The 23,835-nt window shown below is 47.7% G+C and overlaps 1 protein-coding gene across 2 annotated transcripts; it reads left to right on the top strand.

The window, feature by feature from the left end:
- On the top strand, positions 1 to 19,438 carry ppp2r5eb (protein phosphatase 2, regulatory subunit B', epsilon isoform b). 2 transcript variants are annotated; one of them, XM_072677333.1, is made up of 14 exons: positions 1 to 122; positions 7,193 to 7,353; positions 11,758 to 11,954; positions 12,479 to 12,580; positions 13,401 to 13,493; positions 13,618 to 13,748; positions 14,239 to 14,298; positions 14,388 to 14,496; positions 15,190 to 15,243; positions 15,582 to 15,632; positions 15,809 to 15,928; positions 16,135 to 16,262; positions 16,610 to 16,711; positions 17,139 to 19,438. In XM_072677333.1, exons 2-14 carry the CDS (start codon positions 7,197 to 7,199, stop codon positions 17,236 to 17,238), a joined length of 1,404 nt encoding a protein of 467 aa, XP_072533434.1. In that variant the 5' UTR covers positions 1 to 122; positions 7,193 to 7,196; the 3' UTR covers positions 17,239 to 19,438. The 2 variants fall into 2 exon arrangements, with proteins under 2 accessions (XP_072533434.1, XP_072533433.1); XM_072677332.1 differs by having other exon boundaries at positions 1 to 396.
- Positions 19,439 to 23,835: the final 4,397 nt, after the last annotated feature.

Raw genomic sequence — 23,835 nt, 5'->3', positions numbered from 1 at the left:
CCCTGTAGTATTGACAATAGGGTGAAAGGAGATCATTCCCCTTAAATTAAACAGACTATAAAGGAAAATATAAACAACCGGAGGACACCGGCGCGCTGTCGGGACGCGATTTCAGCAGAGAAGTACGACATGTGTGTGTTTTAGCCGCGGCGTTTTGTTTTAAATGCATCCATATTTCAGCATTGATGGGATTATTTCACTAGGAGGTAAAAAGCGAACCTAGTTGTGGGATTGGCTCGGTTTAAAGGCCAAGATTAAGGCATTTTTTCTCCCACTTTCTTGGTTTTTCTCGCACTTTAAACGGGACTGGGAGCATATTTTTGCGTTGCTTAAGAAGTGTTAATACAGGATCACTCATCATCATCATCTTCGTTCCCCGAAACACCGAGGATCAAGGTAAAGTTTATGCGCTCTCCCCGTTTTTGCCCCACTTCGTTAACGCTCCACTCAGAGCTGACCGGCGATTTATGCGCGTATTATTTATTTGCATAATTTTTAATAACCGAACTCACCACACACGCTCGTTTAATAACCTACATATTAAAATATCCTTTATTTACATTTTTAAACACAATTTCTCTCGCTCGTTTATCTTTCAGTTCTCCTCCGGCGCTTCCTTCTCTCTGAGTGTTCGCCTGAACTCCACTCCAGGCTAGGCTAGGCTAGGCTAGGCTAACCGCTAGCTACAAGCCGCAACGCGCTAGCTAGCTATATTTACCCTCTCCGTGCTTGAATTTGCGCACACTTGCCTCCGTGCCGTGCATTTTAACGTTTACTATCGCTTGTTTTGTTTAAAAGCTAGTGGATATTTGTGTTTTTCAGTCAATTTGCTTCGTATCTTGCCTGGTAGCTCGTTAGCTAGCTAGCTAGCTGGCTTATCGAGCGTAGCGCTAGGCTGGGTTGCAGAGTTAGCTATAGCTAGAAATTCGGGGTCGTATAAAGGTGGTTATTTGAGGATTTGTGAAGCTTTTAGGCGTCTAATAAGGTTGTTGTTTTAGATAACTGGCGTTTGCGAGTGGTTCTGGAGTTGTGGGGAAGGATTTGGGGCTGTAGCTAATGTTTTGTGTAGGCCTCGTAAGAGAAACGCAGAGGTGGGGAGTCCAGGTCCGGAAAGTGGAAATCCGCTCCAGGATTGTGCTCCAACCGCCTGGATGGCTCTGCGCAGCAGAGCCATCCAGGCGGTTGGAGCAAAATCCTGGAGCGGATTTCCACTTTCCGGATTTTGGGGACGTTAGCCCCGTTTCTAGCGGTAGCCGGCTGTTCCTGTGTTTTTACAGGACTGTACAGTAATTTTTTCAGTAAGCAGTGTTTGTCTCTTTAAATCCTACATTAATTCCAAAAATTAATTAAATTAAATTAATGAATATTTACAGTGCAGGAGGAGGAGGAGGTGGTGGTGAGATTGGGATTGGGAGGTGACTTGGTGACAGTGAGCCTGGACGTGTTTAGCATTAACAGCATTGCACAAAGTGTCATGTCAGATTGATCTCAGCAAGCTGATCAGTAACCTTTCCAGTAATGTCCCTAATCAGGCCTCCATGGACCACCGTCTCCTCCATCGTCTTGTGCTGGATCCTCAGAGCAGATGCTGTGACCGCTGGGTCTCAAATCCGGCCTCCTTGGACCTTCTCGCACTTCTAGCGTAGTGACCCTGTCAACCCTGTGTGATGATGGGCAGTGAACGGGAGGCCTGAGACGAGCCCTTTTTTGTCTGGGGCAGGATTTCTTCTCCCAGTGAGACATGTCTGAAGGACTGTGGCAACAGGTCACGGCCTGGGGCTGCAGGTTCAGTCCTCGTTCTGGTCTCCGTGGCTGATGCTCAGATCTTCCTCCCACCTCCCAAAAATCAGTAGGTGAACTGACTATGCTAAGTGGTCCCTTAGGTGTGCTTGATTGGGTGCAGGTGGCACCCTAGTGTCTCTGGGTCCTGTTTTTTAAGAAGCGATCCCTGGTCGTCCTGGAGTCGGTGGTCTGGGGTTCCCTGGGATGCAGTCTGCTCCCGTCGGCTGCTGGCGCCACATGTGGGGTTGAGTGAGTGGTTTGTTTTGTCACATGACTGCTTCCACTTATCGCCTGCAGGACTGAAAACCCCTGGCCCGGGTCTAATGCGCTGCCACCGAGGCCCGGCGGTCGTGAGTTCGACTCCTGAGCCGTGCCGCTTTGCCATCAGCCGCATGAGTCCGAGAGTGCACAGTTGGCCGTGCTCTCTCTGGGTGGGTAGGTGGCGCTGTCTCCCCTCATCACTGTCAAAGCGATGTTGGCCGGCACAGGCGCCTGTTAGCTGGTGTGCTCCAGCAGGGACCCGGCTCGTTCCTCTAACAATTTGGGGGTGTAAATATAACGAGTCAAGACTGTGATGTAACAGTTTTGGGGTTTTGGAATTGGCCTGTTTTACAGCATCCCTCTTGGTTCTGCTGGATGTTGTTTTGAAGGAGGAACTTCAGTGTTGGAGGTTCTTGGTCTAGGTCCTGTAAGTGGTGAGGAGGCCTGCCTCTGTTTTTAATATGCATCTCTCATGCAAATATGTTCTGCTCTATAGCTGCGTTTAGGTTGGGTTCAGATTGCCCAGGACTGATCAGGCCGGATCTCAAATTTGGGGTTTCACTTTTTTGACTTGTGTCGTTGCGACAAAATAGTGTTGCAATTTTATATAGTAGTAAAAAAACAGTAGTAATTTTTTTTCCCACCAGTTTAATTGGTTTTTATTTATGTTCAATAAATGATCTTAAGTTCAGGCATGTTGTGCATCCACTTGTCGTTATTAGTGTAAGCAGTCAGCAGCACATATCGGCTATCAGCCTGACCCTGACCTCTAAACATCGGTTATAGAAAAACCCGCATGAGTCGATCTCTACTAGAGTTCAGATTTCTACATATGAGTAAATGTAAATACTGTTCTATTACAGGTATATCAGTGACGCTCTGTTTAGATTTAGAGTGCGTAACCTTTTGACTTGAGTAGTGCACTACGTAGGGAGCATAGCGGTGTTATTTGGAATTAAGCCTCCTGTGTTTTCTTCTTCCTTCAAGGTTTTCGCCCCCTACAGAGCTATGCATTCTCCGGGTTACTCAGATACCGGGTTTTCAAGTACCTGCCGATCCAGAATACCAAATGACTTAAATACTCTTTTTATAGGCTGTGCTTTTTACATCTTATCCTGATTAAGAAGTGTGAAAGAACAGCGTTTACTGGTTGAGGAACTGCACATTAGGAAAGTTTCAGAGCTTTTGCCTCTCTGCAGATGCCGATACTGTGTGTAAGTGCCAGTTTCGGCACAGGTTCAGTTTCCGTGTCAGTGCAACACTAGTTTTCGCCTCAGTGTGGACGGAAATATTTTTCACTTCGAAGGTGGGGAAATCTCAGTGTTCAGAAATGTGTGAGAACGGGTCTAAGAACTGTAGGCAGTTGCGTCACCGTAGAGCAGCCAAACGTTACCGGTTGGAACCCTTTACTATCGATTATTTATAGGCATCAAAGTAGGATGGATCCAGGTTAGAAGACCACGCAAACTGACCACCACACAGTTTCGTTGTTTTCGTTTCAGTCTGCAGCAGATCAGCAGTTTAGGGATGTGAAGACTGCCTGGATGTAGAGCTGCGTAAGGTTTGACAGCTGCTTATAGAAGAAGTCCAGGTCTTGCAGGTGAATTGCATTGTGTGTAATAAGAATCCCCTGCTGATATATTGCTGTTAGGAGTCCAAAACTTGTGGCCAGTCAGTCATGGTCAGTGTGTCTTCAGTCAGTTCACCACAATTTGGTGCACATTGTGATTTTCTGAAAATCCAGGGTTATCCTTTATTATTATTATTATTATTATTAATAGTAATAAAAAAATACAAGTTATACAGGGTCAAAATATACATACATCACATCTATTGTTTTGGTTAAATGTTCCCTAGCACGTCGTACCTCGACCACACTCTCTTGGTCGCCAACAACAAGCTTCTGGCAGAACTCTAATTTAATTATTAGGTCTCTCTTGGTAGATTTGATGGAGTTCAGTTAAATTTGTTGGCCTTCTGGCCACTCCGTATATTTCCCATTCTTCAAGAAGGCCGTTCCGAAAGCTTTGTTAGCCTTAGTTTGATCCATTCCACAAACACCCTTAATGTGTGTATTTGGGGTCATTGTCCTTTTGCAATACCCAATTGTCTGCGTTTCAACTGTGTAGCTGATAGGCTGAGGTTGTGCTGGAGAACTCTGAGGTAGTCCACCTCCACGCTGTGACATGTAGCCCGGTCCACTGGCAGCAGAGCAACCCCAGAGCCTGATTCCTAACGGTTGGTACGGTGTTGGTACGCCTCACCTTTTCTCATCCAACGAGACCCCTGGTCATTGTGGACAAACCGCATCATCTTTTCTAATCGGACCGTAAAGTTTTTTTCCACTAGAGGGCCTCAGGTCTGTGTCTCTATGGTTCAGCTGCAAGCGTCGGTCGAGCTTGAAGGTGTACGTAAGCTTCCGACCACAGCTGTAGACCCTGAAAGCTTCTTTATGGACGCAAAAGTGGCTCTGCTGCGGCACCGCTCCAGATAACCCATTGTGGCGCCTTCTATTTTTAGAGGCGTGACCACAATACTTTGACCAGAGCTCTGTCCTCAGATCCTGTGATAAAGTTTGTTATTCAAAAGCGAGGCTTTAGTCAAAGACCATACGAAACAAACCACGCCGGCCATTAGGGGGAAGGCAGCAGGAATGCAAATCATCGTCCCACGCTGGTGATGTATCCCAAGCCTTGGGCGGTGTATCGATCATACCGTGGTATCTCAAAATGAGGGCATGGTCCAAAGTGGCAGAAAAGCCCATTCATTCTTGTGCATTTACGAGAGCCACAGAGTGGGGGCGCTGTGGGAGCTCACTGATTGTTGATGGGACGCTTTGAAAACGCTCTGAAAGGCAGAATGCTAAATTCCCTCGACGCTGTGCTCTCAGGTATGAGGCTTTATCCTCTAGACGGGTGGATTTGAGCCTCAGTTAGCTGGAACACGGCCTCGGCTGTGGCGTTTAGCCTGCTAGCTAACTTATCAAACCCGGCAGAACCGGCCTCTTATCTCACCTTTCTGTTCCTCCCAACACTGGTCACTCGACTTTGCTCTCAGACAGGCTCGGTTTTTATGGTCAGCACTCGTGTTGGTGCTCAGCAGCTGCTCGGGGGTGTCTGATACTCGGCGGAGCTGTAGCCGAGCTAGCTAGGCAAAGGCTGTCTTAGCGAGCGGTGGCGGATCCAAACCATGAGGGGTGGGGTCAGTGAATTTTAGTGAATGTGAAATCGGATCTGGCTGTTCAGACTGTGTGACGATGCTGAAGCTACTGCAGCTGTAGAAGCCTGGATTTAGTCTAAAGTTTTTTTTTTTTTTCATGTTTATAAAATAAATATATTTATATAAATAAAAAAATTGCTAATGTAGCTCATCCGAGGCGAGCTGCGCTCCTTTAGGGGGGGGGTGTTTGTATTTTTGCGCTGTGTGTTTTATCCCTTAGATCATGCTTATTCCAGCAGGCCCGGCGTTACGGTCGCGGTTGAGTGTGTAAGCTAGTCGCAAAGATGAATGGCACTGAAGATTATCTCTCGGCCCGTCTCTCGCACACGGTACACACGGCGAGAAGCAGGAGGACCATCCATCTCTCAATGGCTCTTACATAAGAGCCCAGCTGACCCCATTATACACATGTGGAAGGATTAAGAGACAAGCAAAGGGAGGGACGGGACGGGACGGGACGGGAAGGGCGAGTGTGGGGTCAGCAGGAAGTAAACAGACTTGAACAGGAAGTCAGGTGGAGCCGGGGACAGTCCCTCAGCTGTAGGAGAAGCGTTGGACCGAAGGTCGGTGGACTTTACAGGAAGAACCGCTTAACGAGTTGAAATGTGGCCAGATCAGTGTCTTGGTCTGAGGCCCGCATGGTGTAAATACAGTCATCTCCGTTTTTGATCCTATTTAAAGCATCTGGACATTTGACCACCATGTGATCAACACTGGTCAAATCCAGAGAGCCCTCTGAGGCCTTCAGAAAGAAGGTTGTAGATGCAGAGGAGTCTGGGAAGGGGTTTAAAAAGAAGAGTCCAATTAGAAATCAGCTGCTCCGCTGTCCGCTGCGTCGTTGACGAGAGGAACATCTGACCAGCATGGCCAGATCAGGCCGTCCTAGCAAGTTCAGCCCACAAGATGACCAAAGAATTTATCGTAATGGACAACCGGGAGGATACTGTTCAGCAGCAGGTTTCATTACCAGCAGTGTAATTAGATGATCACAGGATTTGGGGATAAATATCGTGATTTAGTACGTTTACCATATCGCCCGGCCTTATACAGGAGTCCAAGTTCAGCATCTACCCGTCCAGAGGGAAAGAGGCCAGGTGTCCTCCTGATGTTTGGGCCGAGGCTTAGTCTGCGCCGTTCGGAAGCTTCTGGTTTTGAGACTAAGAATCAGTAATTGCCTTTAGCTTACGGGCCAAATCAGAGCCCATCTGCAGGGAAGCCGCAAAGCACCTGTTTAATTTACTGTAATTTGTCTGTAATCATGTTCTGATTGCTGGAGTAATAGGCTGCTTCCCGGCGGTCTCGTTATTTGGACAAGCAGATTTCAGTTATCAGTAGATGCTGATAAAGAGCTGGAACGATGAGGACGCTGAAAGGTCCAGATTAGACGGTCAGGTAACGCTTTCAGGAGTCAGGGAGTGAACCTGAACGAGAGAGTGGTGGTGGTGGGGGGGGGGGGGGGTTACGTTTACATGATTTCTATACAGTCTCATCCCGACTTGCTTTAAAACAGAGAATGGATCAAACACAGTGGTCAGTTTGCTTGTTTTAACCCGTTTAATGAATGTTGAGCCTTCAGTCTGACCAGTGAATACTAAACTGCTCTGAATCAGGAGAGAGAAGCTGGTTCTCGTGAAGAAGCTGCGTCATGATGAGTGTCATATTTTATTATTATTATTATTGTTGTTATTGTCTTCACTTCTTATCTACAGTCTAGATAACAAGACCTCACTGAGCTGACCGCTCTACAGACCTCTGAAGCTGGTTGGACCTTACGCACAACCCTGAGATACTACTACCCTTTATTGCCTGAACCTGAAGGAGTATCTCATTACTTTGTATGTAAACATAATTGTGTGTGTGTGTGTGTGTGTGTGTGTGTGTGTGTGTGTGTGTGTGTGTGTGTGTGTGTGTGTGTGTGTTCGTTTTCCAGGGCTATGTCCTCAGCAGCCACCACGCCTCCATCAGTGGACAAAGTGGACGGGTTTTCCCGAAAATCTGTCAGGAAGGCCAAGCAGAAGCGCTCCCAGAGTTCCTCTCAGTTTCGCTCTCAGGGCAAACCCATTGAGCTCACACCCCTCCCTCTGCTCAAAGGTAACGCATGCACACTCACGCTTGCTCACACACACACACACACACACCCCCACACGGCTCGTTAATTAATTTGCGTGGAGTTAGAGGACAGTCATTTGTGGAGAGCGGTAAATCTGCAGCCCTCGCGCCGCTCTCGTGGTGACGGCTATAAACTGGGCTTTACTGTCACTTACTGTAAACTCTGCTTTCCTTCCTTGTACTCCGCTCTGCTCCACTCCGCTCTGCTCCGCTCGGAGAACTTCACCCTCTCTGGTTCGGCCGGCTCGGTGGTTGGTGTGCAGTGAGAGTTGGGTTAAATGATACTGTGCTGGCGAGCAGTTAAACAGCCCTTCATTCTGCTCCAGTTCAGCTCTGCGTTCGGTCCGGTTTCTTAGATGAAATTCTGGCTGTAGGTTTTTTTTTTGTTTGTTTGTTTGTTTGTTTGTTTTTATTTGTTTTTTTTTTTAAAGCTGTCAGTGATTTATGTACAAAGTTTTGGATGTTACAACTTTTAGCTCTTAAAGCGTTTAATCTGTTCTGGACGCCCCTAGAAGGCAATTATTTATTCATCCATCCAGCCATCAACTGACTGCCTGATCCATTGACTGACTGACTGATTGATTGGACTGCACGATTGATTCATCCTGGGAACTGACTGATTGATTCGTTCACTGACTGACTGATTGATTCGTTCACTGACTGACTGATTGATTCGTTCACTGACTGACTGATTGATTCGTTCACTGACTGACTGATTTGTCCGTCCGTCCATCGACTGACTTGATTAATTCGCCTATTGACTGACCAAATGATGAGTCCGTCGACTGACTGACTGATTCATTGTTTTTCATTTGTTCTTACAATATAATTCTTTCCTCTATAATGTAAATGTCTCCCCCCGCCCCCACCAACAAACAGTCCGGTGCATCATGGCTGTCGGGGTGTCTTGGGTTCACCGAGCGAATGACTGAGTGTAACGATGGTGATGAGTGATGCAGTCTGGCTCCTACTCCATACTCCTCCAAACTTTACACATGACCCGGCCTCCTGCAGACTCCGAGGCTTACGGGTAGGAGGAGAACAGCGGGGGAGTGTCTAAAGCTCACAGCCAGGCGTTTAATTAAATGTCACAGAGCTGAGAGTGAGTGCAGTCATTACTGGACTGTTGCTAATTCGGTCAGTTCAGTCAGTGTGTCGGTGTCCAAAGCAGAGCCGTCCTGCTAGCTTTGCTAAAGAAGTGGCTGTAGCTGAAGTTCTGAGAGGGCTTGAAATGTGCTGTGGCAGAGGATGGGACTGAATTCCGGGGTGCGGTGCTTCATGGTGCTCAGTAGGGGGCACACTCGGTTATTAAATATGTAGCAGCTTCATCCTGTTTACAGGTCCACAGTCAGAGGCCTGAGTGTTGCATGTGCCTCAGCTAGAGCTTTATATCAACAGAAATGGAAGTCATTAAAGCCCCTTTTTTTACTTAAAATAATGATCCAAAATATTTTGTGGCGTCCTCAGCAGCTCGTTGTTCACCCAGCCCACAAGGACTTCATGTGTTTCATGAACCATTCAAGATTCTGTGAACTGTAAAGGGGGGTTTCATTGGGCCTCCAGGTGACTCTGCAGTCACCGGGGGGGTGCTGATTTGCCATCGGCAGCTGGAGTCAGAGGGAGCACAATCGGCCGGACGCTCTCTGGGGGGGGGTAGATGGTAAGTAGGTGCTCTCTACCCTCATCACTCTTCAACCGCAGGCGTCTGATGGCTGGTGCGGTGGCCCCGGAGACCCGGTGCTTTCCTCCTATATTTGAAAAGAGGCGGTGGTGGCTTCAATCCTGGGTTCTATCAGTTTTGGGCCGGATGAACAAAAAGCACCTGCAGAGGCAAATACAGCGATATAACTTCAAACGGGTGATCCGGATCGTTTAATAATGTCAGGTAATTATGAAAGAGCTGCAGTAAATCGTGCAGCGCTGATCGCTGTTGTTTACAGGCTCTTTTCCAGCACCCTGATGTGTCTTTGTCGCTCAGGACCTAAACCAGCAGCTGTACTGCACCCTAGCTGGAGGCACGGGCCAGGGGTCCCGTGGTGTCTCTGACCGCATGGGTCGAGCGGTTAAAAAGAGGAGGGCAGAAAATAGAACTGAAGACAGAACGCGACCAGGGAGAAAAGGAGGGGAGGGGGGGGTGCTCTCTTGGCCTATCCCTCTCTCTACCCGGCCGGAGTTTCCGTGGGGTCAGCTCTGCCCCCCGGTAACCAGATCCTGGCTGTGTCGTCCCGTTCACCAAGCGCCACTTTTCCCTCTCTGTACACACACACACGCACACACACACACTTTCTCACGCACACACACACACACTCTCTCACGCACACACACACACTCGCACGCTGTCCCTGACTGGAATTTGGTTGGTTTGTTTTCTATGCTTTTGAACGTTTCGGTCGCAGTTCGGCCTTGTTTACCTCGGGAACGACTGAGAGAACGAGAGACGGAGAGAGGGAAGGGTGACTGGGTAGGGTGAGTGGGTTTTGGGGGGTGGGGGGTTGGAGGTGAGGGGTGTTTTGCAAGGTGGACAAAGGGAGGGGTCAGACATGTCTCATCAAAACTTGTGCTTTCTGTTTTTTCTCTCGTGTCACTTCTGCTCTGTCCTCCTCTCCAACTGTCTCTTTGGTCAGTTTACACAAATGACACTTTTTGTTTATTTATTTTCATATTTATGTTTGAAAATGAGTTTTTGTCATATACCTTTTTATCTAAAAGGCAAAGTCCACCCATTTTTTCCCGTTTTTTAAATTCAGCGCTTGAGCTGTAAAGTCATTCAGAGTTTTGGTGAGAAGTTGCTAATTGTGGTTTAGGTATTTTCGCCAGCTTTCTCCAAACGTCACTGATCTAACATGAATAATGATGACCTGATGATTAATGACCCGGTCAGTTTCCAACACTGGAGTAAAATAAATGATATTAAACAGATATACCTGCTTCTGCTCGATGGTGTCCTAGAAAACGAGGACTGTGCAATTATTCCTCGAATCGAGGAAGTTGTAGCATGACTCGTTTAGTTGAACTCTCACATCCTGCGATACTGAACCTACAGGCCTGTTATCTGGACGCTGGACCGCTCAGTCTTCATTCAGCTCTGGTTAGCCTGCAGTCATTTTGTTTACTTTTTACTTGTGTGTCTTTTTTTTTTGTGCCTTTTATTTTTAATTAGTTTTGTCATTCTCTTCTGTTTCTTCCCAATGTGGTACTGCCCCTTAAACCCACCCGTTCATAGCTCCCCTTAAGCACCAGCGATGCTCGTGACGCTAGGGGGGTAAGGACGAGGGTAAGGACTTTGCATGTATCGCAGGGGACGTGCTAATTCAGATAAGATATTAAATGAGATATTAAATGAAAAAGCTTTTCAGACTTCAGGCTTCTGGTGCTGGATACATTTTAAGGCAGAAAATTATTAAAGATTATTTCTTGTTGTTATTGATATTCATTTGAACGTGTCTTGGCTGCAGCTGGGGTCATTGGTCAGTCATGTTCATTAGATTTTCAGCTGATGAATCTTTGAAATGCTAGTTTTGGTCCCAAGTTTTCTCTTTAACCATCTAAGGAAGTTTTAGCAGCTGCCCAACGGCCGAGACCGAGGCCCTGAGCGGCTGCCGTGTTTATGTAGACCCTCCTTTGCCCGATCTCTACACCCATGATATTTTATTTTTTCCCCAGCTGTAATTAAGAAGCCAAAATTCTGAATAATTAGCCTGTTAATGCTGAATAAATAATAAATATTAAACAGTTGGGAATAAAAAGCTTGAAAGAGCCTCACCTTATGTGCAGCTTTTATTTATTTATTTTAGTAAAGCTGCTGTTCAACCAAAACAAAGTGTGTGTGTGTGTGTGTGTGTGTGTGTGTGTGTGTGTGTGTGTGTGTGTGTGTGTGTGTGTGTGTGTGTGTGTGTGTGTGTGTGTGTGTGAGAGAGAAGCATTGAACACCTACTGATCATTTCCTTCTCACACTCCACCTGTTGGAAGATCTCTCACGTGCTCTCGCTCTGCTTTTACGTCGGTTTAGGGATCTTGCATTCGCACAACCAAGCCAAACCTCTTCTGTCTCCCACATATACTCTCTCTCTACAGAAATACACACACACACACACACACACACACACACACACACCCCCATTAATCTCAGTGCATCTCTCGCATACACATCACTCACATTCTCTCCACCAGTAAACCAAATCCACTCCTACTCCGTTTACAGACTGGGGGGTTTCCCTGTGTGTGCGCGCTTAAAGCACATGCTGTTACTTTATACGTGCAGCTCTTCCTAGAGATCTTATTCCCCAGAACTCGTAACGCTGTCCCGGAGCCTATTGACCAGCCGTACCCGTGATTGGCTAGACTCTGCCTCAGGTTAACCATGCCTCTGTCCCTGTGCCCCAACAGACGTCCCTGCTCAGGAGCAGCCGGATTTGTTCCTGAAGAAGCTGCAGCAGTGCTGCACCGTGTTCGACTTCATGGACACGCTTTCCGACCTGAAGATGAAAGAGTACAAGCGGTCCACGCTGAACGAGCTGGTGGACTACGTCACTGTCAGCCGGGGCTACCTCACAGAACAGGCCTATCCTGAGGTCGTCAAAATGGTGAGCGCCTCAAGTGGCCCCAATCTTCATGTCCAAAACCTTCCTAGATGGTCCTGCCCACCCCCCTCCACTTTACCTCCCGACACACCCACCAAATACACCAACCAGCCACTTCATTAGAACCACCTTCCTGTATCGGCTCCACTGACCACAGAGGGGCTCTGTGTGGTTTCTGTAATTCCAGGCTTAACCAGCCTCCTTTCGCCCTCACAGGACTGACCACCACCACAGAGCAGGTGTTCTTGGGGTGGTGGGTCGGTCCTTCTCAGCACTGCAGGTACACTGGCAGACATGCTGGGTGGCGAGTGTGTTAGTGGTGTGTGTGTCGGCTGATGGTTTGAGGGGAGTGTGGCCGATTGAGGCATGTAGCTAGCACTATGCTAAGCTAACTGGTGGGAGTAGACTTCCACTGCCCGTTGCGGTTGCGTTAGCCTTGCCGCTCCAATGCAGGCGGCAGTACGTGTTGGGAGGTGCCACTGGTCATTGTTGGTCACTGATGATCGCTCTCTCTTCCTCTCTCGCAGGTGTCCTACAACATTTTCCGGACTCTTCCACCCAGCGACAGTAACGAGTTCGACCCCGAGGAGGACGAGCCCACTTTAGAGGCCTCGTGGCCGCACTTACAGGTGCACACACTGTGTGTTTTGCCATGAGCTCGCTCTCTCCCCCTCTCTCTCTCTCTCTCTCTCCCTCTCTCTCTCTCTCTCCCCGCTGCTTTCCAGATAACAGGACTGGTTTACTGAGTTCATTGTGGAAGCCTGAGAGGTGGACTATGGGAGTGTGTCGTTACAGTGCTGATAAAAAGTGTACACACACACACACACACTGATGAAGGGTTTTCTTTATGAAAGACAAAACACTCCCATTTTGCGTCCAGGATCCAGATTCGGTTTGGTTGGTCACACTGTCTGTAATGTGGCCTGAATCTGACGGTAGCCCGGCCAGATTACCCAATACTTAAAAAGTGGTCAAAAGTATCCAGACACCCCATTTACTTAAGGAGTTTAGATACTTGAAGGTACATCCACAGCCCTCATCCCACTTTTGCTTGGTCTCCCTCTCGCTTTTGGTCACTCTGGCTCGCTTTCACTCCTGCTCACTCTCGCTTTTGTTAAATTCTCGCTGTGCCTCTCAGGCTTGTTTTCACTTGCCTTTTGCTTTTGGTCACTGCTGGTCACCTGTTTGGCGTTTACTCGCTCTCTCGTGTTGGTTCATGCCTGCACTTGTCTTGTCTTTGTTTGCTCTCTCGCTTTTGGTGCCTCTTACTCTGATTTCTAAACTTTCCTCTCACGCTCTTCCTTTTATTCCTCTTATTGTGTCTCACTTGCACTTTCTCACGGTCACGCTCACTAGCGTTTCTTTTATTATTATTTGGTGCATTTCTAACCCCTCTCTCTTTCTCTCTGTCTCTCTCTCTCTCTCTGTCTCTCTCTCTCTCTCTCACAGCTGGTGTATGAGTTCTTCATCCGTTTTTTGGAGAGTCAGGAGTTCCAGCCCAGCATTGCCAAAAAGTACATAGACCAGAAGTTTGTCCTACAGGTGAGCGCTGTTTGATGTGTGACTGCTGGACGTCTGCCTGTACTTTATACCCCCCCCCCCCCTCTCTCTCTCTCTCTCGGTCGCCCTCGTTCATCTCCTGAACCTGTTTCCTGTCTCTCTGCAGCTGCTGGAACTGTTTGACAGCGAGGACCCACGAGAGCGAGACTATCTGAAGACAGTCTTACACAGAATCTACGGCAAATTCCTGGGGTTGAGGGCTTTTATACGAAAACAGATAAATAATATTTTTCTACGGTGAGGCGACGTCTTCCACACCCTCCAACTGCGCTCACTCACGTGTAGCCAGGATCCAGTATGAATCCGCAGGGTGTAGATTTTACAGTGGAACAGTAATACATGGGGGGTGATGTGGGTCCAGTACGTATTTACAGGGTAACAGTAATGCGTGTGGAATCATGTGAATCCAGTATGAATCTGTAATGCATAATTTTTGTAGTGTAGCAGAAACTGTGCAGTGTAATCCAGTATGAATCTGCAGTGTGTAGTTTTTATTCTGTAACAGGGATGTTAATCCAGTATGAATATAGTTGACATTTGCTGTAGTTTTGCCCTTGGAGCTACAAGGCTAATGTAGCTAATTAATAATGGATCTCTATGTACACCAATTAGCATTTTGGGAACTGTACAGTGTAACACTTATCTATAAATGTGTGTGTGATGCTTTAGAGCAAAATATGCTGTATATAGAAGCTAATATTATGCTAATCTCTCTCTCTCTGTGTAGTTTTGTTTATGAAACTGAGCACTTCAACGGAGTAGCCGAGTTGTTGGAGATTTTGGGAAGGTATGTTGGCAGATGTAATTGGAACAGTCACGATTCATTGATTGATTGATTGTCTGACTGATTGATTGATCGACTCTGTCTCTCGGCAGCATCATCAATGGCTTCGCTTTACCTCTGAAGGCGGAGCACAAGCAGTTCCTGGTGAAAGTGTTGATTCCTCTCCACACAGTCAGGAGTCTCTCTCTCTTCCACGCGCAGGTACGAGGGCTACGGTACTTGACCCGAGATAATTGGCCGTAACGGAGGGAGAAATCTAGCGCTGTTATGTAGACCCTGAATGTGTAGCAGTCGTAAACAGCACCACCTACTGGTTATTAAAAGACACTGCAGTGAGGCAGAAATGCCTTACTTTATCTCTGCTGAGTGGCTGATCAGTGTTCTGCAGTGTGTGTCGTGTTTTAATTGTGCAGTGATTTTAATCCAGTATGAATTTGCGGTGGATTTGTGGACAGTCTGATAGTAGGATGTTATTCCACTCTGAATTTGCAGTGCTGTGTTTATTTCATTTTATTATTTGGATGGTCTGATAGTAACATGGTGTTCTTCCAGTATAAATTTGCAATGTGTGTTTTACATTCTGACCGTAGCAATTCTGCAGTGCTTTTAATCCAGTATGAATCAGAGTATTTTGATGATTTTGATTTATTTATTTTCTGTAGAGGGTCTGTCTGTCTGTCTATATAAATAATATGGGTTTCTCTCTTTTGTTTTTTTTTTTTTTTTTTGGTAGTCTGATGGTAAGAAGATGTTGTTCCAGTATGAATTCAGTGTGTGTTTGTGCTGTCCTGTGTGAACCTATGGCCGTATCTCAGGGCTGCAGGTTTGTTGAGCGGGTGTCCAGAACGATGACCCGCTCTCACTGATGCCGTTGTGTTTGTGCTTTGTTTGCAGTTGGCGTATTGTATTGTACAGTTCCTAGAGAAAGACCCAACATTAACAGAACCAGTAAGTGTTTCAGCTTTCTGTTCAGCTGGGTTTATCCTGCACACCTGCTCTGCCTGACGCTCCAGTTTCCTTTCAGTCTCTGCACTGCAGCAGAGCCGGGTTAGCTGCACCTGCCCAAGTTCTGTCTATTAGGAGATTAGTGATAACTGTGCGTTATGAATTTGCAGTGCAGTTTTTTTTTTGACAGTCTTAAGCTGTCCAGTATGAATCTGTAGTGGATTGGTTTTACAGTCGGACTGTAGTAATTGTGCAGTGCTTTTAATCCAGTATGAATCTGCAGTGTGACTAATGATTGTAACATTATTCCGGTATGAATCCCCCCCTTTTTTTCTTTGCAGGTCATTAGAGGCCTTCTCAAGTTCTGGCCAAAGACGTGCAGTCAAAAAGAGGTACGCTCAGACCCGGTCGGGATGCTCTAAACCTTTTGCTTGCAGAACTGAACTGAGCTGATTTTTACTAAGAACCTTTCAAAGGGACACAAGCTGTCCCCAAACTGTTGAGTAGTATACAGACCTAATGCTGGCTGGATGGTGGGATGTTAACCTGTGTGCCTGTGTTTGTGTAGGTGATGTTCTTGGGAGAGCTGGAGGAGATCTTGGATGTGATTGAGCCCACGCAGTTTGTGAAGATCCAGGAGCCGCTTTTCAAGCAGATCTCCAGATGCGTGTCCAGCCCACACTTCCAGGTGGGTTTCATTTAGGGATGAGCGACATGGTGAAAATCCTACATCACAATATTTGATACACGCAGACTAAATACATCAGTAGCAGCAGATTTCTAAAAAGATCCTCTAGGTTCAACATCTGGTGCTCTTCATCTATTATTGGTTTAATTAATATTTATAAATCTAGAATTAGTTTTAGCATTGACCGCCTTTGTGTGTGTGTGTAGGTGGCGGAGAGGGCTCTGTACTACTGGAATAACGAGTACATCATGAGTCTTATCGAGGAGAACTCCAACGTCATTCTGCCCATCATGTTCGCCAGCCTGTACCGGATTTCTAAAGAACACTGGAATCCGTGAGTTTCTGCTTCAGCTTTGTCCACACACCCACCCCACGTTTCAAACCAGAACTGGCGCCGCGGATGCGTTTCGAGACGCATTGTAACTTAACGGAAGAGCAAACTCTGGTCCCGTCCACACGTATCAGGATCGAGGTTTTTGGCCTCCCGTCAACCCTGAAAATCTCTTGATGGTATCTGGATGCGTGTGGACAGGGCCTTTGGGGGGCCTTTGGGGGCCTCTGAGGTCCACTTTCCAGTGCTATAATGTTGTTTTTCTTTATTCCCTGGCCTCCTTCACAGCATCTCTGTTTGATTGTTGTCTTTTTTTTTTTTATTTCCCTCTTCCCTCTGTTCGTCTTCAGGGCGATCGTAGCTTTAGTGTACAACGTTCTGAAAGCCTTCATGGAAATGAACAGCACTTTGTTCGATGAACTCACTGCCACCTACAAATCAGATCGTCAGAGGTAAGACACATACACCCCGTTTCAGTTTCACACACACCCATAGACTGACACTTGGATCCACCAATTGATGGGCAGGTTACGTAAATTCGCCACGTATTCACCAGTCAGGCACTGCGGGAGGCAGAGCCGAGCACCTCAGCTTGTCTTCGCAGCCTCCTAACTCTGGTTATGAGACGCATATGATCTGGCTATGCGATGCAGCGGACAGGGCGGAGTCTGCAGAGTCTGGAACTATTTGAACCGCATTCCTGCTCCGTGTTATTGCACAGATATTAATAGAAACGTGGAGAAATGCAGGGTTTGATTGGCCAGCTCGTCAGTAGACTCCCAGGGGGGTTAATGGAAGGTTTTATGGGATTTCGATCTCAATCTTGGCGTCTCTTTACCGTTTTTAACAGTTTACACTGTTTTATATGGGATGTTGCAGAGAGAAGAAGAAGGAGAAGGAACGGGAGGAGCTGTGGAAGAAGCTGGAGGACCTGGAGCTGAAGCGAGGCCTGCGGAGCGACGCCATTATTCCCACTTAACGAAGCGCCAGACGCCCTGGACCGCTTACCCAACACCTCCGGAAAACACTCCCAGAATGTTGGCCGGCGCCCGCAGAGTCGTTTTTGGGGTTTTTGTTTTATTATTATTATTATTATAATTATTATTATTAAATTTGTTTTCCTTTCTGTATTGTGCGACTTACTTTACAGTAGATTCCCATCGTCTGTTTCATTATTTCAGCAGCACTGTAAATAACTTTTTTTTTTTTTTTTTTTTTTTTTTTTTCCTGCTATTTTTTTTTTTTTCCCTTGGAAATATAACACTGAAAAGAAAATAAAATAGGCTAAAAAAAGGACTTTAAAAAAAAAAGAGAAAATGAGTTTAAAAAGAAGCCCCGCCCCCTTCGCTGGAGCGGGACGAAAAAGGACTTGACCAGACAGTCGGACTTGAAATGAACTGCTACTGTGGAGATTAAAGCAAACAACCACCAGATGATCAGCAGCAAGCGAAGCTAAACGGACCTCCAGCCATTCGACCCTTCAGTTCCTGTTAACCTGGACAGCCCCCCCCACACACACACATTCACACATGCTCTCGCTCGTGCACTCTCACATACTCACTTTCTTACATGCCACCCCCCCCCCCCCCTCTCTTTTTTTTTTTTTTTTTTTTTTTTTTTTTTTTGTTCTAGCTCACACACCCTCATTCACTTGTATACACCCCTCTTTCTGTGCTCCCCCTGCACTCTTGCGCCCACTCTCGCTGGTCAGTGTTCTGTCTCTCGCGCTCTTTGCCCTTCTTCAGTTTGCAGATTAAAAACCTCCACACTCAGAAGGTCCAGAAACATGTAACCAGCAAACACGCCACACACACACACACACACACACACACACACACACACACTCACTCTCCCACAGCCTCCCACATGCTCTCGCTGGTGCTCTCGCTCTCTTATGTTTGCACACACTCTCTCATGCACTCTCACACACTAGCTTACTTTCACACACTATTTTTTTTGTGTGCTCTCTTGCGTGCGCCCCCATTTCTCTTGTGCACCCCCCCCTTTGCGTGTGCTCTCTCTAATCTGGTCTCTCTCGCTCTCCTCCTTCAGTTTGTCACTTACTTGTGTTCCCTCCCTCTCCTGTTCTCCCTTCCTCAGTTTGCAAATTATACCTGGCCATGTGTGTAAGGTCCAGAAACTGTAACCAGCAAACACTGCGTTCACTCTCTGTCTCTCTCACACACACACACACACCATCCAGCTCCCGGCTTCTGTGTTTTCGTTCAGCGGTTCTGCAGGTGCTGCCGGAGTGCTCTGATCACTTCTGTCCTGGCTTGGTTTTCTGGGCGTTCCTCTCTTCAGCACCAGTCTGGCACTGGTACCAGTAAACGAACGGCTCGTTAATCACACACGCGCGCGCACACACACACACACACACAGACACTCACACACACCACTGCTGCGACACAGGCACTGAACCTGAGGTTCACATCGGTTAAATGTCATGAGGACGTATCGAGCACGTTGTGTGTGTGTGTGTGTGTGTGTGTGTGTGTGTCAGGCAGAGGGAGTTTCTTCTAGTGTTAATCTGTTCATTGTAACTGAATGCAGCACTCTGTTCTGTATCTGTAGAGGCGGTGACTGTAGATGGGAGTGTGTGGACGTGTATAGCGCTCTTGTATACAGTCACTGGATAGACTTTAGCATTATATATATTCTATATTCTATATGAGTCTTTTATTTTCTTTAGGTTCTGTCGCAGAGTGTCCCGTCTGAGAGGTATTACTGAACACCAGGTCTTGGTATTTTAAAATGATGCTGTTCTTCTTTTCTTTTCTTTTTTTTTTTCTCTTTTAATTTCTGGGTTTTTACTCCTCTTGTTGAATTTGTCCGTTTCTGAGTTAGTTTATTTTTTTAGATGCAGATGTTTGTTTGTTTGTGGGTGGGGAGGGTGAGTGGGAGGGAGTGCTGCAGCGTGAGCAAGGGTGAAGTACTAGCGGGAGGGAGACTGTGGGAATGTGGAGGATCCGCCCTGCCGGAATAAAAAGAAAAGTAATAAAAAAAAATTCAAAGAAAAGAGCGAGAGAAAAAGAAACACCTCAAAAACAAAACCTCCCGTGCTTTTCCGATGTTCCTGGAATACGTGACGACAGAAAGTCAAAAAGGGTTGGAGAAATACAAATGTTTAATTATTTTAAAAATAAAGACATATTAAATTAAATCTGTTTTGAGATAAACTGACGATTCGCTCGAGCTTTATTTGGGAGGGGGACGGGCCCGGACAGGGCGGGACAGGGCGGAGTGGGTGTACGTAAAGTCTGTAGGATGACCAGGAGGTTAATCCAGACAAGGAAAACCAGGCAATTGCCCGGGCTGCCATTGGCTGCTGAGAATGGTCATTGGCGTTTCAACAGTGGACAGTTTGGGGCCCAAAATATAACCTGACCTCTGTTCTGTTTCCTGTAGCGTTTCCTGTGACCAAACCTGGTGAAGAACTCCAGCCTTGCCTTCAGAACCTTACGCTGTAGACCCCATGATTACTAGGGTTTAGGTGTGAAGGGCCCAGACCCTCAACAGCGTGGCAGCGAGGCTAATGCTGTGATCACGATGCTCAGCAAGGCCGGCGGCCAGCAGCTGGCGTAGGAGCAATGCTAATGCCACAGTAGAGGTGCTGGGCAAGGTCGGCGATTGCCTGTGTCGTAAGGCTGGGGAAGGCCTGTGGTCACAGCAGTAGCGATGCTGGGCGAGGCCGGTGGTCACAGCAGTAGCGATGCTGGGCAAGGCCGGTGGTCACAGCAGTAGCGATGCTGGGCAAGGCCGGTGGCTGGTGCGTCGCTAATGCCGCGGTAGCGATGTTGAGCGGACACGCTCAGGACCCAACCTCAGCTTACCTAAGATCACTGCTTCTCAGCAGCACAGATACTTGTTAGCTTTGTGGCTAAAGGTCGTCCTCAGGTCTCCTCTAGGCAAACGAGACAGTTGTTGCTCAGGCCGGTTTTAACAAGGTCCGTGGGCCGGAAAGCAAAATTGGCGCCTCTTAAGACCTGAAGTTTGCAGCTGCACCTCTGCTCTGGAGCTTTAAGGCTAAAGTGGCCGGTATTGGAAGCTTATGAATCAGCTGCAAGAACTACTGGTCTGACCCTTAAATGGACCATAGTCAGGTTTCAGGTGCCCGTCCCAGGGGCGTGTGTGGACAAGCGTAAGAATCTGAGACACTTTGATGAGAACCCAGCCGTGAGGTTCTAGACGACTGGCTCAGAACCTCTCCAAAGCATCAGGTTGGCCTTGCAGGGTGGTCGTGGTACGCAGTGGTCCGTGCCAACCGAAAGTGCTCCAAGAAAGGACAAGCGTGGATCGTGGGTCCCCAAGATTGATGAGATTACTGGAGGTCCCACCTCATAACTTACTTAAAGGATCTGCTGCTGACGTCAGATATCACAGGGGGCTACAGAGGTCTTGTGGAGTCCATGCCTCGTTCGGGATGGTACACAATATTAGAAAGAGGCATTTTCTCCTTTTAGCCACGAGAGGGCAGCAAAGCCAAACAGCCCGTCTAGTCCCTGCTCTGAGGGTCGGCCACGCTGATGATGAGGAGACCCTTGGTGTGTTCAGGAGTGTGGGGTTGAAACTGTGGCCCCCTCTCGCAGAACCCCCCTCTCTCGGAGCTCCGCCTCGCTGGTGTTCAGGTGGAGACTGTGGTTCATCCATTGCTGAGCAGTTTGTTAATCGTCCCCTAGAGCTTCATCAGTGGTTATACAGAGGTGGGTGTTTCTAATAAAGTGGCCATGAGAGGGGAAGCACAAGGTAGGTGTTTCCAATAAAATGGCCAAAGACTGTACTTAGAATTTTGGGGTTTCTAATAAAGTGGCCAGTGAGTGGATGCACAAGGTGGGTGGTTCTATTAAACTGTCCAAAGAGTGTCTTTTGGAGGTAGGTGTTTCTAATAAAGTGGCCAGGGAGTGGATGCGCAAGGTAAGTGTTTCCAATAAAATGGCCAAAGACTAATTAGAAGGTAGGTGTTTCTATTAAAGTGGCCAAATAGTGTGTAGAAGGTAGGGGGGTTTCTAATAAAGTGGCCAGTGAGTGGATGCGCAAGGTAGGTGTTTCCAATAAAATGGCCAAAGACTAATTAGAAGGTAGGTGGTGTTATTAAAGTGGCCAAGGTGTGTCTTTAGTAGGTAGGGGGTTGAATCACAAGGTGTGTGTGTGTGTGTGTGTGTGTGTGTGTGTGTGTGTGTGTGTGTGTGTGTGTGTGTGTGTGTGTGTGAGAGAGAGAGAGAGCAGAGAGCGGAGATTCCTCCTTATATGGATAAGACTCTCTGAAGTTGCTTCACACTGCGAGGGGTCCGTTACGCAACAGTGTGGTGAGAGACTTGTCCACAGGACAGACCGCGGAGGAGTGTGGGTGGGGTTCTGCGGGTTATTTCGGGACCTGCTGTGGGTGGACCTGCTAGTAATGCCTGCCGTCGTCTGATTGAGCAAAAATGCCGGGTTTCCACATCAGGGTCCAGAAAGGGCCCGCAGCACGCCCGCGATGTCCGTTCTCTAGAGCTTCATCAGTGGTCAGTTTATGACCACAGAGCCACTCTTGGTTGGATATTGGGGGCTGGACCTGTTCTCACATGCTTTATCCACTGGTACCTAAAGTAGCTGAATGCATTCATTAGAAGGGGTGTCCACAAACTTTTGTCCACATAGAGCACCTTAGGCACTCAGGTTCATGTTCAGTGGTGGTGGTGGAGGTGGTGGAGGTGGTGGTGTTCCTCTGCTGGTAGGCAGGTATGAGTCTCGGGTTTGGAGCGTCTCTGAGCCGAGCGCCGTGTTTGCGTGGGGTTGAATGTGACCCTAAAGATAGAAAGCGTGGGCTGAGGGGGGCTGAGGGGGGCTGAGGGGGGCTGAGGGAGGGAGTAATTAGCGTTAGCATGAAGACAAAGGAGGACTGAAAACATGGCTACAGCGCTGTCTAGCGCAACACTGCCCTCAGAGCATGGGCCTCGAACCACAACCCTCCTGTGGGAGAGAGCACAGGATTATGAGCAGTTGTGCCTGATGGTAGATTTCTACACCATCTACACCAATAGTGGCTGTGAGTGGGCGGGGCTTAAGCAGTTTGACCGAAGGTTAATATGTCTGTAGATAGACATACACCAATAGTGGCTGTAAGAGGGCGGGGCTTAAGCAGTTTGACCAATGGTTGATGTAGCTGCAGATGCTTGTAGACCAATAGTGGCTGTGAGTGGGCGGGGCTTAAGCAGTTTGACTGAATGTTGATGTGTCTGTAGATGCATGTAGACCGATAGTGGCTGTGAGAGGGTGGGGCTTAAGCAGTTTGACCAATGGTTGATGAAGATGTAAATGCTTGTAGACCAATAGTGGCTGTGAGAGGGTGGGGCTTAAGCAGTTTGACCAATGGTTGATGAAGATGTAAATGCTTGTAGACCAATAGTGGCTGTGAGAGGGTGGGGCTTAAGCAGTTTGACTGATTGTTGATGTGTCTGTAGATATATGTGCACCAACTGTGTCTGTGAGTGGGCGGGGCTTAACAGTTTAACCAGTGGGTGATGTAGCTGTACACAGACGTACACCAATTGTGGCCATGACGAGGGCGGGGCTTAAGCAGTGATGCTCATGCTGGTTCCACCTCCCAGCTTACAGGACTTGGCCTGTTGAGGAAATCCTTCAGCGAGACGCTGAGGCCGCTGAGGCCGCTGGCGTATCGACGGGCTATTTTTAGTGACGTTAGGCGGTTTAATGGCTGTGGCCTTTTGATATCTAAATCTGGCGGTCAGGGAGGGTGAGGAGCTCGCTGGCCAATTAACGCTGCGATCGATGCTGAGAGATGGAGCCGTGTTGTGATGTGTGTGACCGCACAGCTGCTGGTCCATTCCTGGAGGTACAGTAAGGTCACTGTAATGTTCACGTCATTAATTAGCACAAAAGGATCAGCATGGCCAGCTCATACTGGTTAGTCTGGTGAAGATGGTTGACCAGTTTGACTCGTTTGAGTTGATGCTGATCTGCCAGAACACCAGCTGTGGAGACCAGTGTGATCAAGCTGGTATTTCAGCATCACCAACCTTATTGAGCACTGGGGCCAGGCTTGTCCACCTGCATGACCACCCTTGTGGATCAGTATGACCAACCTGACGAAGTTAGGCAACCAGTATGACCACCCTTGTGGACCAGTATGACCAAGCTAGGCAACCAGTATGACCACCCTTGTGGACCAGCATGACCACCCTTGTGGATCAGTATGACCAACCTGACCAAGTTAGGCAACCAGCATGACCACCCTTGTGGACCAGCATGACCACCCTTGTGGACCAGCATGACCACCCTTGTGGATGAGTATGACCAACCTGACCAAGTTAGGCAACCAGTATGACCACCCTTGTGGACCAGCATGACCACCCTTGTGGACCAGTATGACCACCCTTGTGGACCAGCATGACCACCCTTGTGGACCAGTATGACCACCCTTGTGGACCAGTATGACCAAGCTAGGCAACCAGTATGACCACCCTTGTGGACCAGTATGACCAAGCTAGGCAACCAGTATGACCACCCTTGTGGACCAGTATGACCAAGTTAGGCAACCAGTATGACCACCCTTGTGGTCCAGTATGTCCATGAT

The sequence above is a fragment of the Salminus brasiliensis genome, chromosome 4, assembly GCF_030463535.1.
Source record: "Salminus brasiliensis chromosome 4, fSalBra1.hap2, whole genome shotgun sequence".
Classification (NCBI taxonomy): Eukaryota; Metazoa; Chordata; class Actinopteri; order Characiformes; family Bryconidae; genus Salminus; species Salminus brasiliensis.
Note: the sequence above shows the minus strand (reverse complement) of the source record. Positions and strands in the feature narration are given on the sequence as shown.